The following is a 20,392-nucleotide window of genomic DNA, read 5'->3' on the forward strand; positions in this document are numbered from 1 at the left end:
TCCCCTTCAAGAGATGGCCCATTAATCAAATCTATGTTTTGCGCTGTCCAGGGCTCTGCACTAAGAGAATTGTTCAATAGATACAGTAGAGAATGCTCTGATGAACTCCAATTTCATAGCAGGTTAACTCACATGTTGTTTTAATCATAGAGAGTTTAGTATCTGTCCAACCATTCTAACATTGACAAATTTTAGAAGGATCAAAGGTTCTGTGAATCAAAGAGACATGAACATGTCTATGTTAGTGTATTTCTACTCAGCAAAAGTAAGATAGCAGTGTCTGCCCTATATAACTCTTCCATATCTATCCCCGTTCGTGATTAGTCTTATTTTAGCTAGCAGGAAAATGAGAATTACCCCAGGAGGAGCTCTAATGAAAGAGTAGAAGAAGTAAGTTTGGTGGATAAGATATTTTTGCACAATTAAGGCCCTGTTTGGATTGTATGAATTTTCTGGAAAAAGTTTAGAGAAGAAACTTTTTTCCAAAATTTGTTACTTCTTCTTTGATTGATTACAAATGAAAAAGTAACTAGAACCATATCCCTCCAAATAGTGGAGACGAAAAAAAAAAATCCACAAGAAATATTTTTTTGTAATCCAATTCAAACAGGGCCTTAGCTTATGTAAATCTTGCACGATGGGTCCACCCTTTCCAAGCCATTGATTACATTCTTCCAGCCTCCCCCAGGTCACATGTTCCTGCAAATCTGCATATTAAAAGATAATCCTAGACAATACGTGAAAAATATTCAACTAAGGCTTTATTTATTTCGACGTAAAATGGGCATAAAACAAGGCCATGTTTGGCAACCTTGAAAAAATACTTTATGGAATATTTGTGGGGCCAGTTGTGAGAATTGAGGGTCAGATTGAGGGGAGCACAGAAAAACTCCTAAAATAGGGAAAAAAAAAAAAACCAAATTTAAGTTGGTATTTCATTTTCACTATTTTTTAGGGAATTTTTATGCCCTTTCCACTCTCACCAACTTAAGTCCCTCCCTCCCTCTCTCACAACTGGGCACACAAATATTCAGTGGAAAGACATGGCCTAAATGACATGAATTGTAGTGCTAATTCTACCAATGAATGTCCCATTAGAGTCCTGTGACAAAGAAACAGCTCATCTCATGCAGCCACCAACTTTCCTGTTGGAACATCATTGTAATCTAGGTTTGGGCATTATGGCAAGAGATGAATCAAGTGCTAATGATGTGATCAAATATTTTCTTGATTCCAATCCTTATTACTCTATATAAAGCGAGAATCTTAACAATTGGTTCCCTTCTTTTACTGAAATTCGCTTTCTATCCCGCTTAATTTCAATCAAAGTCCCACGTATGTCCTTTTTCACTGCTTCTCTTTCGTCATTTCCGCTTCTCATATGCCCTTGTGATCAAAAAAGACGCCAGTTGTCTACTTTTTTTGCCTCTTTTGCCCGTGATTGTCATAACTTTTGAATTTTCTTTGCACATGAGTGTCCTTTTTATGCCTCTTTTGCTCGTAATTGTCATAACTTTTGAATTTTCTTTGTACTTTTCTCGTAATTGTCATATTTTATTACTCTTTCGGTATTTTTTTTCGTAATTTCACTACTTTGCTTCCCTTTTCCGTAATTTTTCATTTAAAACTTAGTACCTGCATGATTATTATTTGTCGCTATTATGTATTACTAGCCACTTTTGGACAAATCGTACTTCTGCCAATCTTTGCAGCAAAGGATGCGCGACAAGCAGACAAGTAGCCTCGGCGAAGGTGGCTATCAAATCTCTATATATAAAAAAAATATCTTCAAAAAACGTCAAAATTCTGGTTGACCCGCGGGTGTGCGGGCCGGGTGCGAGTCCAAGCCCAATGACCCATAAAATTTCCCGGGTGATTTTTACCCGGCCCGTTTGACCCATTTCCCCATGATTTACAGGGAAATGATGTGATTATGAGAGTTTTTAGATAGTGTAAGTCCTGATAGTGAGTATTTTTTTTTGAAAATGTACTGTATGGCTTACATCGTAGGATGATCCAAACCGTCCATTTCATGGGCCACAATGTAAGTAGGTTGTGTGCCAAAATTCATTTCCATAGGATAATTACAACCCTCCAACCAATAAATGTTTCCTAAATATGCCGTTCCTCTATAGACTGCAGGGCTAGGATCATCGCATGGAAATGTGTTTTTTGAGAACACCCTTTGTACGATGTGGCCCATCAATTGGACGGTTTGGATCATCCTATGGTGTAAGTTATACAATACTGTTTTTTTTAATAGGGAGTGTAAGAAATATGTTTTTCGTTTGCAGACTTTGTCACAAAATTCTTGTTAGAATATATATAGTGTAAGGCCATGTAGTGAAGTATTTTTTAATAAGCCGGTAGGGGTCCCCGCAAAACCCCAACTTACTTATCAAAAAAGAAAAAATTGTACTGAATATTTTACGGCCTACACCATAGGATGATCCAAACCGTCCATTTAATGGTCCACACCGTCCATTTCCGGGTGATTTTGACCCGGCCCGTTTCACCCATTTCCCCATAATTTAGATGGAAATGATGTGATTATTAGAGTTTTTATCTAGTGTAAGTCCTGATAGTGAGTATTTTTTTTGAAAAAGTATTGTATGGCTTACATCGTAGGATGATCCAAACCGTCCATTTCATGGGCCACAATGTAAGTAGGTTGTGTGCCAAAATTCATTTCCATAGGATAATGACAACCCTTCAACCAATAAATGTTTCCTAAATATGCCGTTCCTCTATAGACTGCAGGGCTAGGATCATCGCATGGAAATGTGTTTTTTGGGAACACCCTATTTACGATGTGGCCCATCAATTGGAGGGTTTGGATCGTCTTATGGTGTAAGTTATACAGTACTGTTTTTTTTAATAGAGAGTGTAAGAAAAATGTTTTTGGTTTGCAGGCTTTGTCACAAAATTCTTGTTAGAATATATATGGTGTAAGCCCATGTAGTGAAGTATTTTTTAATAAGCCGGTAGGGGTCCCCGCAAAACCCCAACTTACCTATCAAAAAAGAAAAAAATTGTACTAAATATTTTACGGCCTACACCATAGGATGATCCAAACCGTCCATTTAATGGGCCACAATATAAATTGATTGTTCCTAAAATATATTTTACAGATGATAATCCAAATATGTCGTTCCTCTATAGACTGCAGGGCTAGGATCATCGCATGGAAATGTGTTTTTTTTTGGAACACCCTATTTACGATGTGGCCCATCAGTACTGTTTTTTTGTAATAGGGAGTGTAAGAAATATGTTTTTCGTTTGAAGGCTTTGTCACAAAATTCTTGTTAGAATATATATGGTGTAAACCCATGTACTGAAGTATTTTTTAGTAAGCCGGTAGGGGTCCCCGCAAAACCCCAACTTACCTATTCAAAAATTAAAAATTGTACTGAATATTTTACAGCCTACACCATAGGATGATCTAAACCGTCCATTAAATGGGCCACAATATAAATTGATTGTTCCCAAAAAATATTTTACAGATGACAATCCTTTCTTCACGTGCGTTTTTACTAGTCGATAATAAAGGGTGATTAACCTAATAGAACGATGAAGTATAAGAAAGGTTGACAAATTTGGAGCACAATTGTTTTATTTAAGCCATCATGGAGTCCATGAAGACTTGAATTTATTATAAATCTGTACATTTTCTGCTAACCAACTAAGAAAAATAACCAAATTTGGACAAGGAACTGAAAGTTCGTGATTGACTGACAGCAGAATTCAGTAGTGTTTCAAAATGTGGATGGGATCCAAAATGCGGTGAAAGCAATTCCTAATTGACTCTGCACAATCATAACTCGGGGAGTCAAAGGAGTTTTGATTGAGTTTGTAGCGTGAAACATAGACAAAAAATGCGACCAAGATGAAAAGGGAGTCAATTAGGAGCGATTTGACGATGATGTTGGGGGAGCTGGAACCTATGGAATACAAAAACTCTAGGGAAATAATATCAGCGCCAGAGTGTTTTGATAAACATGCGCTGCACTTGTCTGTCGTGTAGTATTTAAAGAGCTTTAAGAGCTTTTTGAGAACCTTAATATCCTCTGACATCTCTTTAAATACTACACGACAGACAAGTGGAGCGCATGTTTATCAAAACACTTTGGCGCTGATCTCATTTCCCAAACTCTTAACAGTACTTAATTTTTTGTTCCATCATTGTATAGAATGGGAAGGAAAATTATTGCTTGACTACAAATGTCTTAATTTTGATGAATGATAACCCATAGATAGTTCGAACTGTGAAGGAACAATATCAATTTTAGCTCAAATGGTTTGTAAGGGAACCCTACCTTCTCTGATCCATTTGACACACACAATTTCTTTTCCGTTGATAACCCTGCAAACTTCGAACAAGTCTTATATGTTGTATACCTTGCATACCTTTTAGATGCTTCTTAGAGCCAGTTTATCTCACAAAATTGCTACTTCTACAGTTTCCCGTAAACAGGATAGGACATGCACTCAATAGATCAAATGCTATGCAGAATTTTAACTACTTATTGATAGAATACAGTGGCAGAATAAACAAGTTTTGTAGGTCCTCCTTGAGGCTACCAGGAACTTATTGAAAGAAATTATCCACTCAATAGATCAAATGCTACGCAGAATTTTAACGACCTCAAAATCATCAATGCATCAAAAGCACCACCTTTATTTTCATCCTCTCAATTTGTCATAACTACTCTCAACTGTCACATTTAGTTCATGAAAACATAATAGTTACAAGAAGCCTTGATTTGATTTTCTGTTTCTACTTGGTAGGCTTGCTGTTCTTGCCAAAAGTTGTTCACCAAATTTTGGAAATGGATATCTCATCGGTCCCCTATTGTTCTCCGGGGAGCATTGTGTCCCCTGGGAGATCGCAATATGCATTACCCTGAAAAGAGCATGGGTACTTGGTTTAACTATATATGAAGTAATTTTTTTTTTAATGGTAACTACATACGAAGTGATTGTCCATGAAATTGCAATAAGAGGCAATATATATTACTTACCTCCCCAGTAAGATGGCCTACACATCTTTTCTCTGCAAGCACCTCGGCTTCGGTCTGTAACAGGATTATCGAGTTTAGATGTTATGGTATACGACCGTCATGTGTCAAAGGGCTGAGTTAATGTGCAAGCAAACCTTTTTTATACGCTCGCGAAGGAAATCATCGAAGATTACATCAGCAGCTAGCTCATAATCACCATTTCCCTGAAAATTAGGATATCTTGTTAAGAGGCATTGTTCAAGAAATTTTACAGGAACAAACAGCATGAATCAAAATAACTAAATGGAAACCAACCTCTGATCTGCATGGCATGCTGAAAACAATATCCTCCGCAATACCATAAGGATTTCCATTGGTATAAACCTAGAAATGTAAGGCAAACATGGAAATCTGAAATTATCAGACTTCATGAATAGGAAGTTACAATGTATCTATTATATGAAGCTTATTTACATGAAATGATGGCTGATGAGGAAGAAAGAATGATGGAATAAAAATTGGTTTGAGACATGGTAGTACAGTTTCTCAATCACAAGAATTTTTACTGCCATTTCTGTTGGTCAAATTTATAAAATCACATATGTGAAAGCCTTTGAGGAACATATTTCAAATGCATTTTCGACATGTACATTATCTTTTGATTAGCTTATTTCATAAACAATCTTGCTTGATGTTTTCTTTAGCACTAATTTTCATGGGACTTTCCAAGTTTTTCAGCACTAATTTTCATTACTCCTGGTCTAAGCTGTACAGATACAAATAGATTTCTCATGTTACAATACAATTATTAGTTTACAAATGCAATCCTTCAAAAAGAGGCCAAAGAGCAGCTTAGTGAAGAACCATATGCTCAATTGCTGTTGACTATATAAATAGACAAACCGTAAAGAAATGGCAACATTTCCATAAAAGTGATGCCGTGTATAGATTCATATCAACATACTGACGTAATAGTTGGTAATAACAACAGATGAAGGGTTCAACAATTTCTGAGCAGTGCAACACTACCAATGATGAGAGGCACAATGGAAGCTGAATTATGTTGAATAAACGTAAATATGATCCATCAGATGTCTATACTAATTGCACAGATGAACCCACAAATGAATTTGTAGTCTGATGTTATCCCAATCACATGTCCATTATCTTCAATGTAAGGGCGGCAATGAATTTTAATCTAGAGTTAAAAGATAAGAAACTATGGAATTTTCATTATTATCTTTGAGACGAGCAATATCTCTGACAACTAAAACCATGCTATGACACACTAAATATTAATTCTCTAAGCTTTTCCAGTATTTCTCCTTTTCCATAATTTTCTGTTTTTAATGATTTTCTAAGGTCCCTATAAATATAGCTCAGATTCAGTTGATATAACACACACTTGACGACTCATACCAAGTTTCAGCCCAGGGCATGTCACACTAAATCGAATTTTCAGAGATAATCTACTTACAGAGAAATTACGGATGGGCCAAGTAAACAATTTTCCAAATAAAAGATTCTGACTGGATGAAGTACCGAAAAGTCAATACATCTCTTATTATTAACTTACCCCTGAAGAAAACCAATCGCCTTTGGGAGTGGGAGTGACAAGAGACCTAATGGCATCAACAATTGACACAGCAGTTGATGCAGCTGAAGATCTGCCCCATTTTTTGATTAAAACACCTCCACGCTGCATATCAGGTTTCAATATTAATAAGTTTTAAATTACATATAACAAGATTAATAAACTGATAACAGATTTAAAGCTGCTGTAGAACAAATGTGAAACTTGAAATAATCGTTTACTACAAGCATGATCATGCATTCATATTGGAGATAAACTAGTTTACTATGAGGTGTTCTAAGCTCAGTCACAACGAACATTCATTACATCAAAATTGGCCACAAGGCTGACCACATAACATGGTTTTAAATTTTGGCCGAAATACCGAAATTTCGGATTTCGGGCGGGACCGAAACCGAAATTTATACCGAAATTTTACACCGCAATTTCCACCGAAACTGAAACCGAAATTTCAAACCTTGCCACATAAACCCTTTTGCTTTTGATGCACAATACTTTTTCCACGACAGAGGTATGACCACCTCATTAACTATGATTTTTTTTTAAAATTTTGAAACAATGTAATTATACCTTCTGAACTCTTTCAGTGAAGTCTTTCTCTAGCCACTTGGTGTCAGTGATAACTTCCTTCACAGGAATGCCACTGATTTCAGCATTTAAAAAATCTGGAACCTGTTGAAAATTTAATTTAAGAGACTAAATGAGAACTGATTATCTATTAGTAATCCCTCAGAAAGTGGCTAATTTCAATTCACATCAGCAATAAAGTAACAAAAAAGTTATTGTATCATGGAAAGCTGATATTGTTTAGTAATTTCAACCTAACAAATGACCTGAGTAGTTGAGTGGTTTCCCCAAATGGTCACATTTGACACTTTATCATAAAATACACCTGCTTTAAGTGCTATCTGCACAAACCACATACAGGAAAAGTTCACGCTAATATGTCACTGTATATGCATATAGAAAATAAAAATGTTAATCACCAAAACAAACATGACTTAGGCCATGTTCCTTTGAGGTTGTAACAACCGATTGCGAGCCCCAAATCGATTATTGGACTCAAAATTAAACATAATTTTGAGTCCAATAATAGGTTTGGAGCTCACAATCGGTTGTTACAATCTCAAATGAACAGGTCTTTAGCAACCACAAACGAGCTTAAACCCACAGATACCTGACATTTGGCCCTATTCTCATCCAACCTAGTCAAAGCATGGAAATTCTTTGCAGGTATGTTTGGTGCATTTTTCAAGCAAATTAGAGCACTACACATGAAAGGGACCAGAATTAGCAATGGTAAGTATCACAGGATAAGTACATCATTAAGTCAGAAAAAACAAAGCTTTCTCACTTTGTATTGCATGGGTTGCCCACAACCATCACCTTAACATTACGAGATGCAACGGTATTAAGTGCCCTTCCCTAAATAATCATAAATGAAAAAACTTAGGATATAATCTTGTTTTATGTGGAATTATAGGGAATACTTGAACTGGCTACTAGTCTCACCTGTTCAGCAAAAATCTGTCCATTTATGTCCAACAAGTCAGCACGTTCCATTCCAGGCCCTCGGGGTTTTGCCCCAATCAGAAGAGCCCACTCTGCATCTTGGAATACCTCGTAAGGATCGATTCCTATGCTTACTTGCCTCAACAAAGGATATAAGGAATCCTCCAATTCCATAGCAACTCCTGTGCATTTAACATGTCATTGTGAAGAAAGGGAGATATATCAGTCACGGTTACCGTCTATTACTGTGTATTGCGAATCTCGAGTTAAGATAGAAAAGCTAAGATAAAAAGAAACGATTTATTTTAGAGTTTCAAGAAATATAATTGCGTGCCAAGTATTTCATGGAATAGTAAATTTAGGGACATGATATCTGCATCCATATTCTCTCGTCTTACTAATGGCACTCCTCTCCTTATTTTACATTTTTCTAATTATCTGCTGAAGGCTGTTACAATTCCAAAAATGTCAATGACAGCCAACAAAAAAATTTATTAATAAAGTGAGGATTTCCATTATTAAAATAAGGGTGTGCATTGGGTATTATTTCACTAAATTTATCTAGTTATCCTTATATTCCACAGACTGATAAGATAGGTGCTCTAAATCTTATACTAAACAATTGCAACTGTTTAAAAGAAGAAAACCTACACTCTTGTACTGCGCATTTTGACACAAAATTTTGAAAGCAACGGTCATGATTTAGTTGACAGAAATTATCATTAGCATCATGCAGGATGTCTTCTAGTAGCAAAGATATCAAGAACAGTAAAGTTCATGTTATGTTGATTACTTATGTTTCTCTTGAAAGGTATTTTTTATAAGATCAATTTTTATCATACTCACGTGTAACTATATTTTCTGCATGGGACTGCATTTTTAGATATTATAAAGTGGTTGTAGAGAGTGCACAACTGTGACTCTTTTGGTTGATCCCAGATGTCAATTTCTATTTCATGGACCATGTTTTTCACTTGTGTTAAATCAGCAATTTCATGTGCAGGGAAAGCATACAAGATCATAACCTCCCTTAATGAAGCTGTGAGCATCATCCCTCACACTGTTCTAGATTAGAAGGGAACTGATGCAAGCAAAATTCACGTCACACCAAACCCTGGTATCCTGACCTGCCAGATGGCATTTCTTTCTGCCCAAGTATCAGTTTTCAACAATTTATATTTCCTTTCAAAGATCTTTCTGAAGTCCCTGAATGTATTTCCACATGTTTTATGAGTTTCCATTGTTTAACGACTCAAAAAGCAACCCAAAATTCCCTGATGGGACTAACAAAAAATTATTATTATGCTTGAGGTGTTATGAATTCTGTGGGAAATATGACAGTAATTGTTCAACTGTGACCAATTGTAAGCCCAGATAGGTATAAAAAATTTCTCTTAAAAACCTTGCAGATGAATTTCCTACACCCATCCTCAATTTCATAAGTGAGATCAAACGAGAAAAGACTTCATTAGTATCTCCTTCTAATGAAGTAATTTCCTACACCCATCCCACAATGAAGTATCTCCTTCTATTCAAATGCGATTGCAGTGATAATTAACAGTGCAAAAAAGACTTCATTCCACAATTGCATACCACTAAAACAAAGATACATTGCATATCTTTCTAAGATGCATCCCCTGAAGAAAGAATGGGTCAGGCCTATCTAGAATAGAATATTTTCAGGTTGGGATATGTATGTGAAATATCAAACTTCAAATTCCAAAATTGGGAGAAAAAAAGGAAAAAGATAATTGTTGACCTTTGTGACTGTATGTGTTCATGAGTCCTAAAGTTGCCATATGTACTAAAGTAAGGATATGTGTGTGTGTCACATTTTAAAAAACGATGAGAGTATTTTTGTTCAAAAAATGCATTGTCGGTTGCATGGCTTGTTAAAGAGAGCCGTTAGGAAGCTCCTTGACACACTGCGTGTATTCCTAGAAGCTCTCATTTGAATTTAGTGTTATTATTTGCAAGGACTATTCTTACATTCTTGCAAAACAATTGAGCCTTCTATGGTATTAAGCTTTCGGCCCTATGATTTGTAGACACTGACCCGAGTGTCGCGTGTGGACACGACATGGCAAACCGCCAAAATTTAGAAACGGGGACATGGCTAAAATACAAAGTATATATAATCATGATTTGTAGATACGGATTCGAGTGTTGAGTTTCGACACAGATACAAGTTTTCTGATGGCAACATCTAAAAATCTAGAAATGGAGGCACGTGAACGCACATAAAATTACTGATTACTATCATAATTTGTAACAGTATAGATATGATATTCATTTAAGAAACTGATAAATCGTAGAATTAATCAACTATAATCTAAAATAAATATGAGATAATCAAATAATAATGCATTCATCAATTTAATCTAGTTATCTTCCATCCCCAATATACACTGAGAAAGGGATACCAATATGATACAATGAATATAGTATTGGAATAAGAGTTTGTTAAGGCTTTTAGGTTTATGGGAGGGGATATAGCATCACATATTATTTAAAGAAGAGCTAAAAGAAGAGTTTACAATAAAAGAAGTCTTAATAGTTTAAGAGGTAAACACAATATTTAATAATAAAACTGAATGTCACACTTGACATGGTACAAAAACGTGTCCACATGCCCACATTAAGTCTAAAATTTCTAGAAATACCTTTAAAGTGCCCAAAGGAGTGTCGACACGTGTGGACACGCGTGTCGTGTCAGACACGGCAGGACATGTGTGTCGGTAATAAATTCAAGATATCAGCTAAATCATAGTTTCGGCCTTTTAAAATGAAAAAGAAATCCATTAAGTGATAAAATGATTTTATTTTTATTCATTACAAAACCAAAATGGGGTTTAGATTGCTGAAGTGACTTATGCCAAATTCATTCTGCTTATGTTATGAACTCTGTTAAAGAATCTTACCCTCGAGTGCTTGGAATGACCTTTCAGATCCCAGAAGTTTCAAAGCAATTGGTTGATCTGGCCCAAAAACCTCACCAGATGCAAGCTGAAACAATAAGATGAGTTACACAAAGAATTTCCAATATCTCTGGTGTAGAGAGTAGATGCAAAACTTGACTAGGTCCAAGATATTGTAGATCTATATTATGCAAAATTATTTATCAGTTCTGCTAGATATATCAATCCAAACCATAAGTCAAGTTTCCATTGTTTATTAGAAATTTATGATCAAACCAATGCTATTTTAGTAAATGCAGTCAAATAGGTGGTCGCATAATAAATATATTTATCCAATATTTTACAGAATGGGACAATATATAGCTCACAATAATTTAATACATTTCCTTAATAATTTTGTAGATATCTGAACAGGGGGGGGGGGGGGGCGCATTTTTCAATCAATTCTGGACGTAAACACTCTAAATGATATCCAAATGATAAGAACTCCTTACTTTGAAAAGTAAATGGTTTGATATCATTCCAGCAGCACCTGAAACTGCAACAGTAACTAATTTCTTCCATGATTTTGTCTTCTCCTCCTATAAAATCAAAATTGCAAAAGATTTAGCAATGAAAGGAAATATTAATTTAATTAATAAAACCAGGCATGAATATCCAAATTCACAGGTCAACACTGTGAAATTACAATCTGAAGCAAGAAAATAGTTATCATTCAATGTACCTTCTGAGTACTGATTTACATCATGTAGTGATTTCAGGTTTTAAAAGAATTCTGGGCAAGGGACTGAAATGCCCGCACTTCTTAACGAAGAAAAAAACACTAAATAAGATAAATGGATTATGTTTCTAAACATAATTGCAGTCTGAAATGTAATTAAATGAAAACCAATAACTCATGTTAGCAATATAATAATCCAAAGAAGAAAGTGTTTAGTAGACGATGGAAACAAACCTTGGACTTTCTTATGGTATCATGACATGATTGAAACAACTGGTTGTAATATTGCAATGTTCCAGTGTAAACAAATTGATTGTACCCTTAAGTCCTTAACCCACTAGTTTTTTTTGGATTCCTTGCAAATGTGCAACCCTTTTTTGGCTATGGTAAAGAGTAATAGTTGTGGTTTCGATGGATCCCTAAATAGCAGTCTGGAGACTTGGATGTTCACATGTATTCCCATTTCAACAGAATCTACACTATATAATTAGTAATTAATTTGCATGATTGAGCTAAGAATATAGTTTATGTCATTTGACTTACACAATTAGTGGAAGGGCACTTTTGGAAAAAGTATGCAGAATCTGTTAATGAGACAGTCTGGTTTATGTGAGAGTAATTCATAGATGAAACCCATGTGATAGCCAATTGCAAATTATTATTTGCATTGATAATAAAGCTATTAAGTATTTCCAAACCCTATTTGTTTCAGTTTCTAACCAGTGTCTTTTTGTTAACTGATTTCACTAGCCCTTGAGTTGAGGGTTCTAAAATCAAGGAAAGATAGGGGATGGAAGATAATTGATTCATGTAAATATATGGTACTTAACAAACCCCCTACTTCCTCACAAGTTAAATTGATCAAGTTCTAGATATGCAGAGAAGAAATGGATGAACTTGAAAAAGATTTAGGCAGTGTCTTAGAATTCATGAGGTAACTATTATAGATGGAATCCCATTTTAAGGATTATTCAACTGATCATTTACGTTTCCATGCGAAAATCAAGCTTACCAAATACAGAGACAATTGTGCATAAAAAACCCAGAACTATTTCAAAGAGCTCATGCTGGTGAGAACCAGCAATAAGCATAAGTAGGACATAAATGAGCAATAAGCCAATAACATGCTATACAGTGGGATGGATGAATTAAGTCAAAAAAAAGAAAAAGAAAAAAAGGACCCAAATCAAATGAGGAGAAAAATCAAGAATAAATTACACCAATTCATTGGAGAGGAAGGGGTGGCGCGTACCTCCTTGAGTTCATAGGTGACACAAAATACACCGAAGCATTCAGACTTGGTGGTGGTGTCTTTCTGCAGAGTTTGGACTTGACTGCAGTAAAAAAGATGAAAAGTAAAAAAGAAGAACAAGAAGAAAAAATAAGGTGGTGGTTCCTAAGTAATGGAGACATACTTGGGTGTGACAGAGCAAGAGATTTTAGCATTCTGGACTAGTCTTGGAGGCTGTGAGAGAACATGAAAACGGTGATTAGTGTAACTATGTTTTGAATTGAGAGAGAGTTGGGAGGGAATGAAGGGAGTTTTGAGGGTGGTGGGTGAGAGTTCTGATAAAGCCATGAGCTAGAATAGAGAGAGAGAGAGAGAGAGAGAGAGAGAGAGAGAGAGAGATGGATATGAGGTTGGATTTTGTATGAATGACTGAAAAACAGGTTGAGAGAGAGATGGATATGAGGTTGGATTTTGTATGAATGAATGAAAAACAGGTTGTTCAGTTGAGGCCATGGTAGAAACACGTGGCAAGAAGGTTGATCCAAAGGAAATTATTTGCTTTCTTCTATTCGTTGAGATTCAACTATTCAATGCAATAAAAAAAGAGCTATTGGGACATACCAGTAATGGGCCCATGTCTATATTCACTAATTGGACCAATCATTTCAGCTCTTCAAAGCACACATATAATTGGTCTATACGGATAACATTTATTATGAGAAAAAGAAACTCAACTCATCTTAAGAAAGGGAAATAATATATTCACCCCCTTTTCTTCCCTGGGCCACCCCTTTAGTTAGGGGTGAGCATTATTCGATTAAAACCGAATAACCGAACCAAACCGACGGTCCCGACCTTACCAGCACCGGTGGTTTACTAATCAATGAACCCCCAAAACCTACTTCATTTTCTGACCAAGTCAACTAGGCCTAACCAGCAAGCAAACATCACTCAAGACTCATAAGGGCATCAATTCCAAGGCCTTTGGCATTTTCCTTTCTTTAGTAGAGTCTGAAGTCCGCTATCCGGCTAGTCGCATAAGCCTTTGATTAGTAAGGGGCAGTCGGAGTCGGAAGGCAAGTCGTCCCTACTCGCATAAGCCTTTGATTAGTAAGGGGCAGGCAAGTCCCAAGTTTGAAGTCCGAAGTTAGAAGTGAGTCGTGAGTTCCGCAGCTCTGGGAGAGAATTCCATATATAAAAAATGGATAGATAGAGTCAAGGGAGAAAGCCACTTTAATAATAGATTCGGAATTCTAAGCAAATCAGGGTTTTTTTCTTCTCGGTTCGGTTTCAAATTTTATTTTATTTTTTTTGAAATTCTGTTATTCGGTTTCGGTTTTCTATTAAAAAAAAATCGGTTAACCGAATAACCAAAATAACCGAAATTATGGATGAAAACCATTTTAAAAAAGTGTTATATGTGCACTCCGTAGGATGATCAAAACCGTCCATTTGATTGATTACAACTTAATTAGGTTGTGGTCAAAAAATCATTTCGATCAGATGATCCTAACTAGGGGAGTAAACGAGCCGAGCCGAGCCGACCTTGGCTAGGCTCGGCTCGGCTCGGTCAGGCTTGGCTAGGCTCGTGAGCCTTACCGAGCTCGGGTTATATTATGTTCACACCCCTCATCTTCCCTGGACATCCCTACTAGTGTAATTTGACTGCTTTTTTTACACTATGGGGGGTGGTCCTAGTAACAAATGGGTAGGGGTGTAAACGAGCCGAGCTTGGCCAGGCTCGGCTCGGCTCATTAAGCTCAAAAGCTTTGCTCGGCTCGGCTCGGGCTCGAACCAGGCTCGGGCTCGGTTAGGCTCGCGAGCCTTACCAAGCTCGGGTTATATTATGTTCATACTCCTCATCTTCCCTGGACAGCCCTACTAGTGTAATTTGACTACTTTTTTTACACTATGGGGGGTGGTCCTAGTAACAAATGGGGTTCCAAAAATGAAGTGACATATTTTGCCCCCCCTTTTAATGTATAAATTAATATATAATATATATATTTAAATATATTAAATTCTTAACGAGCCGAGCCGAGCCTAGCCTGGCCTAAATTAGGCTCGGCTCGTTAAGGATTCGAGCCGAGCTCGAGCGAGCCTCCGAGCCCGAGCCAAAATTGACACCCTTACAAATGGGGTTCCAAAAATGAAGTGACTTATTTTGCCCCCCCCCACCCCCCCCCCCCCCCCCTTTCACTCCATGGACAGCCCTTTTAATGTATATATTAATATATAATATATATATTTAAATATATTAAATTCTTAACGAGCCTTAACGAGCCAAGCCGAGCCGAGCCTGGCCTAACTCGGGCTCGGCTCGTTAAGGATTCGAGCCGAGCTCGAGCGAGCTTCCGAGCCCGAGCCAAAATTGACACCCTTAATCCTGACCCTCCAATCCAAACCGAGATTTTGATTTTTTCCCTCTTTTTTCTCCCACAATATACCAAATTTTTATTCGGTTCGGTTTCGGATAATTTCGGTTCGGTTTCGGTTACCAAATTTCGGTCTATTCGGTTCGGTTTAAACCGAATAACCATGCTTACCTTTAGTGTAAAAAGAATAGTTATAGGGAAATGATAAATGCGCCCCTTTTCATCACTTGGGACAGGTCCTGTCCGTTCACTCCTTCAGGTGTGAAGTACATCAGTTCCTTTGCAGTTATAGAGACAATTCAGTTGGGTGTCCCAAGTGATAAAAATGGGTGCATTTTTCATTTCCCTACTTATAAATACAGTATAGAGAGAGAGAGAGAGAGAGTTCATTGAAATGGAATGTTTGTGAATAGACATAAATGAACAAAAATACGAACTGTAGTTTTGTACATGAGCACCCTCCATTTGGATCTAGGATGTTCCATCTGATTTTGTGACTAGTTGAAGGCCACGATCCAAAACAATTCTGGACCTTAGAGTATGGGTTCAATGGATATAGTTTGGATCCAATTATTGTGCCCATATCCTACACAATAGACACGATTCTAATTCAAGTATTTGCATTCCTGCGCCTCTTAGAGTTTGTGTGTTTAGGTAGACTATATTCCAAGGTACGATTTTGATGGTTGATCATTTGTACAACCAGAGGATCAAAATCGTTGATTATTGTTCCTTATGAATGGAGGCAGGTGAGCCAGTAGATCATTTTTTTCCTTTTCAAGATATCTAGAGAGGCCAAAATTGGTAGACGAATGCTGATTTAGTAGCCCAATCTCTATCCTTTAGAGATATTACAAGTGAGGGACGAACCTCCACCTGTTGCCATGTTACCTCACGCGATTTTCATTATGGCCAAACCTACCAAGGCAAGAATTTCAGCTACTAATCATAAGCATGGAAGGGAAACCATGTAAATTTTTTTATTTTTATTTTTATGAAATAGGGTATCCCCACCCATTTTAGGGCGGGACTAATCCCTATGGAACCGCGCAATCAACCGTAAACCACGCACATTGGGTTTACTACAGGGGGATTCAAACTCTCGCCATTGGGGAGCATACCCATGATTTTAAGCCAAAAAGACACACCCGTCCAGGTTATAGGAAAACCATGTAATTAAAACCGGCCACATCCCTTCTTTTTCTCCATGGATAGGAAGCATGTTAGCACTAGCAAAAATAGAGATCTAGCCTCTCTTTTTCTGGAATTGATTGTAATACTGTTGTATCACAAAGTGCTATTGGTGCCAACCATTGTGCAATGCAGAGTTGGTATATAAGAATTAGCATTCTTGGCATGCGATATGCATGGTGTAAAACAATAGGCCCCGACCCATCAAAACATATATAAGGTGTAAATTTGTGGGTACCCCCCTTATGCATGGGCTTCGGTGGAGATCGTGGAAACCACCTCATGTTTTTAAAAGGTGGGTCCCACCTTATGTACAAGTTTGAGTGGAGTTGGCAGGACCAACCCTATCAAAATATGGTGTAAAATGGAGGGCCCACTCATGGGTGTAAAATGGCGAGCCTAGAGATGGTGGGTCTTACCATTTCAAAGCATGAGGTATAAAATAGTGAGTCCCTACCATTAAAGAAATAGTGGGCCGCACCTATTCTATGCATGAGGTGTAAAAAAATTAAGGGTAGAAAAATTTCCAGTAATTTTTTTAAAAATGTAGACAGTGTTTTTATTAAAAAATTTCCAAGGACAAATCAAATGAAGGGGGGAGATTTTTCTATCAAATATATGGGAGGTTAGTTTATACATTCCCGTCCTTAAGATATAGGAAAGCGAAATTTTTCCTCCACTCTACTTGTATTTCCTCCTACGAGGAACCTATGAACAGGGCGGAGGCAGGAATTTACATTGTGGGGAAGGGCCTGGTAAATGTGGCTCCGCCCCTGCTTATGAGCTGCCATGCATGTTTTATCCTCTCTGTTGGATTTTCCACATCATATGGGGCCGTTTGGATACGCGGATTTTGAATCTTGGATTTCCTCAAATCATATGGAATTGTCCTGTCGTTTTCTGATTCCTTACCCCTCTTTTCGTTGAGCGAAAGAGTAGGAGATTATCCTAAATTTAGGTTTTAGAAATCCCAAGATGGGGAAGAGATTTCTAAAAATTGGATTTCTTACTTAAAATCTGGGATAATGGATTGAAAAATTCAGAATTTTACACCATTTTCAAACTAAAACCTGGATTCTAAAATCCATATGGTAAGTCATGGCACCCTTCTATCCTGCCACCAATGCATACAAAGTACATGCAATCCCAGCTTGCCATACTGGCAGCTAATCCAATCCTTCACTTGTAAAAACATGTCACTCTATTGGGATGGTAAAAAAGACAGTGGGGCCAACTCTGTCTCCATTGGACTTGGCAAAAAGTGACCCGGGTCCGGGTCACTAATTAGTGAACCGTTTGAAATTTGACCAGGTCCGTACGGGTCACGTCATAACTAGGACGGGCCGGGTGGACCCGCGGGTACCCGTAAAAACCCAAATGATCGAGGTTTTTTCCTTGCCGGCTGTTGTATATTCATTGAATGTATAATGCAGCTTTACATCTTAATCAGTTACTTTACATAAAAGAATGAAATAATTAAGGTGAGTTAATACAAATAAAGGAAAGAGATAACGCAAACAATGAATTTCATTCCATAACCGTGCAATGCATGGTAGAAGATGAGTTGGATGACGGTTGACCTTGGATATTCCACTCACTGGATAAGAGATAGATCTTCCATTATTCTTTGTTCAATAAATGACATTCCAAATGTGTAAGGAATGATGGTGCATGAGTTATCTCCTCATGCACCGTCATTTCTTACACATGAGTTATCTACTCATGCACCGTCATTCCTTACTCATGAGTTATCTAATGTGTAAGGAATGATAGTGCATGAGTTATCTAATGAGTTGACATTCCAAATGCGTTCCACTCACTGGCCTTCCATATCAAGGCATATCTATGTGAAACGGTCCATTAAACTTCCATCAATTAGAGACATTCCTACATAGATCAGACGGCTAGGATCATCCTATGGAAATGATTTTTTACCCATCACATGAACGGTTTGGATCATCCTATTATAGTGTGGGAATAAAAACAGTAAAAAATAAAAAGAATCGGGTGACCCGTGGGTCCACCCGGCCCACATGGATGGGGTCCAGATTCACCAAATTGTGACCTGTAAAATTCCGGGTCATTTGTGACCCGGCCTGTACGACCCGGACCCGTACGGGTTGGGTGAAACCCGATCCACCCGTTTGGCAGGTATAGTCCCTCTACTGGGCCCAGCTTGATGCTTCTCTTAATGAGACCCCTGGCTGGGCCCACATAATATTCTTTGAGCTGCTTCCAGTTTTCTAGACCCCTAATCTGGGCCCACATCGATGCGGGATCCTCCTGGATCACCTAGGCGCCTCCACTAATGACATAGTTGGATCACACCCTTGATTGATCTAAACCGTCCACGTGATAGGCCTTGCTTTTGTTTCTTATCTCTCAAAAGTCAAAATGGGTCGGCTTGTAACAGATCCAACGGTCTTGACTGAATACGCACTGTCTTATGTGGGACCCCAAAACTGGTCTTATCCTCAACCATTTACTGACTCCCGTATTCTCCGGTAGTCAAAAGGAGAAAAAAATCAGAACATTAAAACGCCTGCCGTTCCCCGTCCTACAAAAACAAAGAGCAGCGGCGACCGTGACGGTGACAGAGAATCGGCGACGGCAGTAATGGAGAAATATAGGGAACTGAGAGAGTGTGTGGAGAAGGTGGGTTTGGTAGATGCCCACGCTCATAACATCGTGGCCGTTGATTCGACCTTCCCCTTTCTCAGATGCTTTTCCGAAGCAGAAGGCGATGCCCTCGATTACGCACCCCACACCCTTTCCTTCAAGGTAAAAAAATTATCTTTTTCTTTTTTTAATAATTTTGTGAGTCTCTTCTGAGAAAGAGAGAGATAGATATAGACCGTTGATCTGGTGGGGTCTCCATAGCTATTGAATCATGACCATCGGTAATGTATTTTTCACTGCAAGGTGAGGGATATCATGTCCGATATGCAATATTAACTCATTGTCTTTTCTGGAACTTCCATTCTAATAGTCAAAACACTGTGCTTTACAGAGGAGTTTGAAGGATATTGCCAGATTGTATGGCTGTGAGGCATCCTTGAGTGGGATTGAAACACACCGTAGATCCTTTGGGTTGGATTCAACTGGCTCAAAATGCTTTGGAGCTTCCAACATATCTGCCATCTTCATTGATGATGGAATAGAGCTCGATAAAATGCACGACGTCGAATGGCACACGCGTTTCACACCAGCTGTTGGTAGAGTATTAAGAATTGAGCGTTTGGCTGAGAAGATTCTTGATGAAGTAATGGGCATCTCCACGTTCTTTACTGCTTCTTTTTCTGCTTCTTCTTGGAACCTATGTCACAAATATCTCTATCGCATTCTTTTATCGCGGCATTTTGATAAAACGACAAAATCCCGAGATTTTAAAAGTATAGCGATATTTTCATTTTTATCATAAAATATCGCCATAATTTCATTATAGTATCTCGATATTTTTACTACCTTTTATTTTATTTTTCTCTTAAATTTTATATATTTTTGGAATTTTTTTATTTTTATCATTTTTTCCTATATAAACCCGAAAAATTAAAAAGGGATAATTACATTTACACCCCCTCTAGTTTCTGACACATCCACTTCCACCCCTATAGTTTAAAAAGTGACAAATACACCCCTGTAGTTTCAATTTGTTTAAGGTTTGCCCCCTCAGCTGAAGGTTCGTCCATAGATTGAAGGGTTAGGATGATCCGATGGAGCTGATTTTTTGGGCACACCCTATCTATGTCAGGACCCATCAAATGAACGCTTTGGATCATCCAAATAATGTGGGCCCATACCCGAATCCAAAGCGTTTGGTAGTGTTTGGATTCGGGTATGGGCCCACATT

At 37.6% G+C, this 20,392-nt stretch overlaps 2 protein-coding genes across 4 annotated transcripts in view; one reads left to right on the plus strand and one right to left on the minus strand.

Moving 5' to 3' along the window:
• Positions 1-4,504: 4,504 nt before the first annotated feature.
• Positions 4,505-13,413, minus strand: LOC143854262 (malate dehydrogenase [NADP], chloroplastic-like). Its single transcript, XM_077364139.1, has 14 exons — positions 13,161-13,413; positions 12,998-13,079; positions 11,519-11,605; positions 11,028-11,112; positions 8,107-8,288; positions 7,949-8,019; positions 7,772-7,862; positions 7,428-7,502; positions 7,165-7,266; positions 6,577-6,699; positions 5,316-5,384; positions 5,156-5,224; positions 5,022-5,075; positions 4,505-4,903 (listed from the first exon to the last, which is right to left on the minus strand). The coding sequence occupies exons 1-14, from the start codon at positions 13,322-13,324 to the stop codon at positions 4,850-4,852; spliced, it is 1,308 nt and encodes a 435-aa protein (XP_077220254.1). The 5' UTR covers positions 13,325-13,413; the 3' UTR covers positions 4,505-4,849.
• A 5,619-nt stretch (positions 13,414-19,032) lies between these two features.
• The window catches only part of NODGS (nodulin/glutamine synthase-like protein), a 52,351-nt gene continuing 50,991 nt past the window's right edge, over positions 19,033-20,392 (plus strand). Inside the window, exons 1-2 of one of the 3 annotated variants that reach the window (XM_077364055.1) lie at positions 19,033-19,323; positions 19,553-19,804. In XM_077364055.1, the coding sequence (XP_077220170.1) occupies positions 19,159-19,323; positions 19,553-19,804 (417 nt within the window). In that variant the 5' untranslated portion in view covers positions 19,033-19,158. The remainder of the gene's footprint in view (positions 19,324-19,552; positions 19,805-20,392) is intronic. The other 2 variants (XM_077364054.1, XM_077364053.1) reach the window with 2 other exon arrangements.

The sequence above is a fragment of the Tasmannia lanceolata genome, unplaced genomic scaffold, assembly GCF_043159265.1.
Source record: "Tasmannia lanceolata isolate RefF3 unplaced genomic scaffold, GAP_Taslan_0.1 ptg000020l, whole genome shotgun sequence".
Lineage (NCBI taxonomy): Eukaryota > Viridiplantae > Streptophyta > Magnoliopsida > Canellales > Winteraceae > Tasmannia > Tasmannia lanceolata.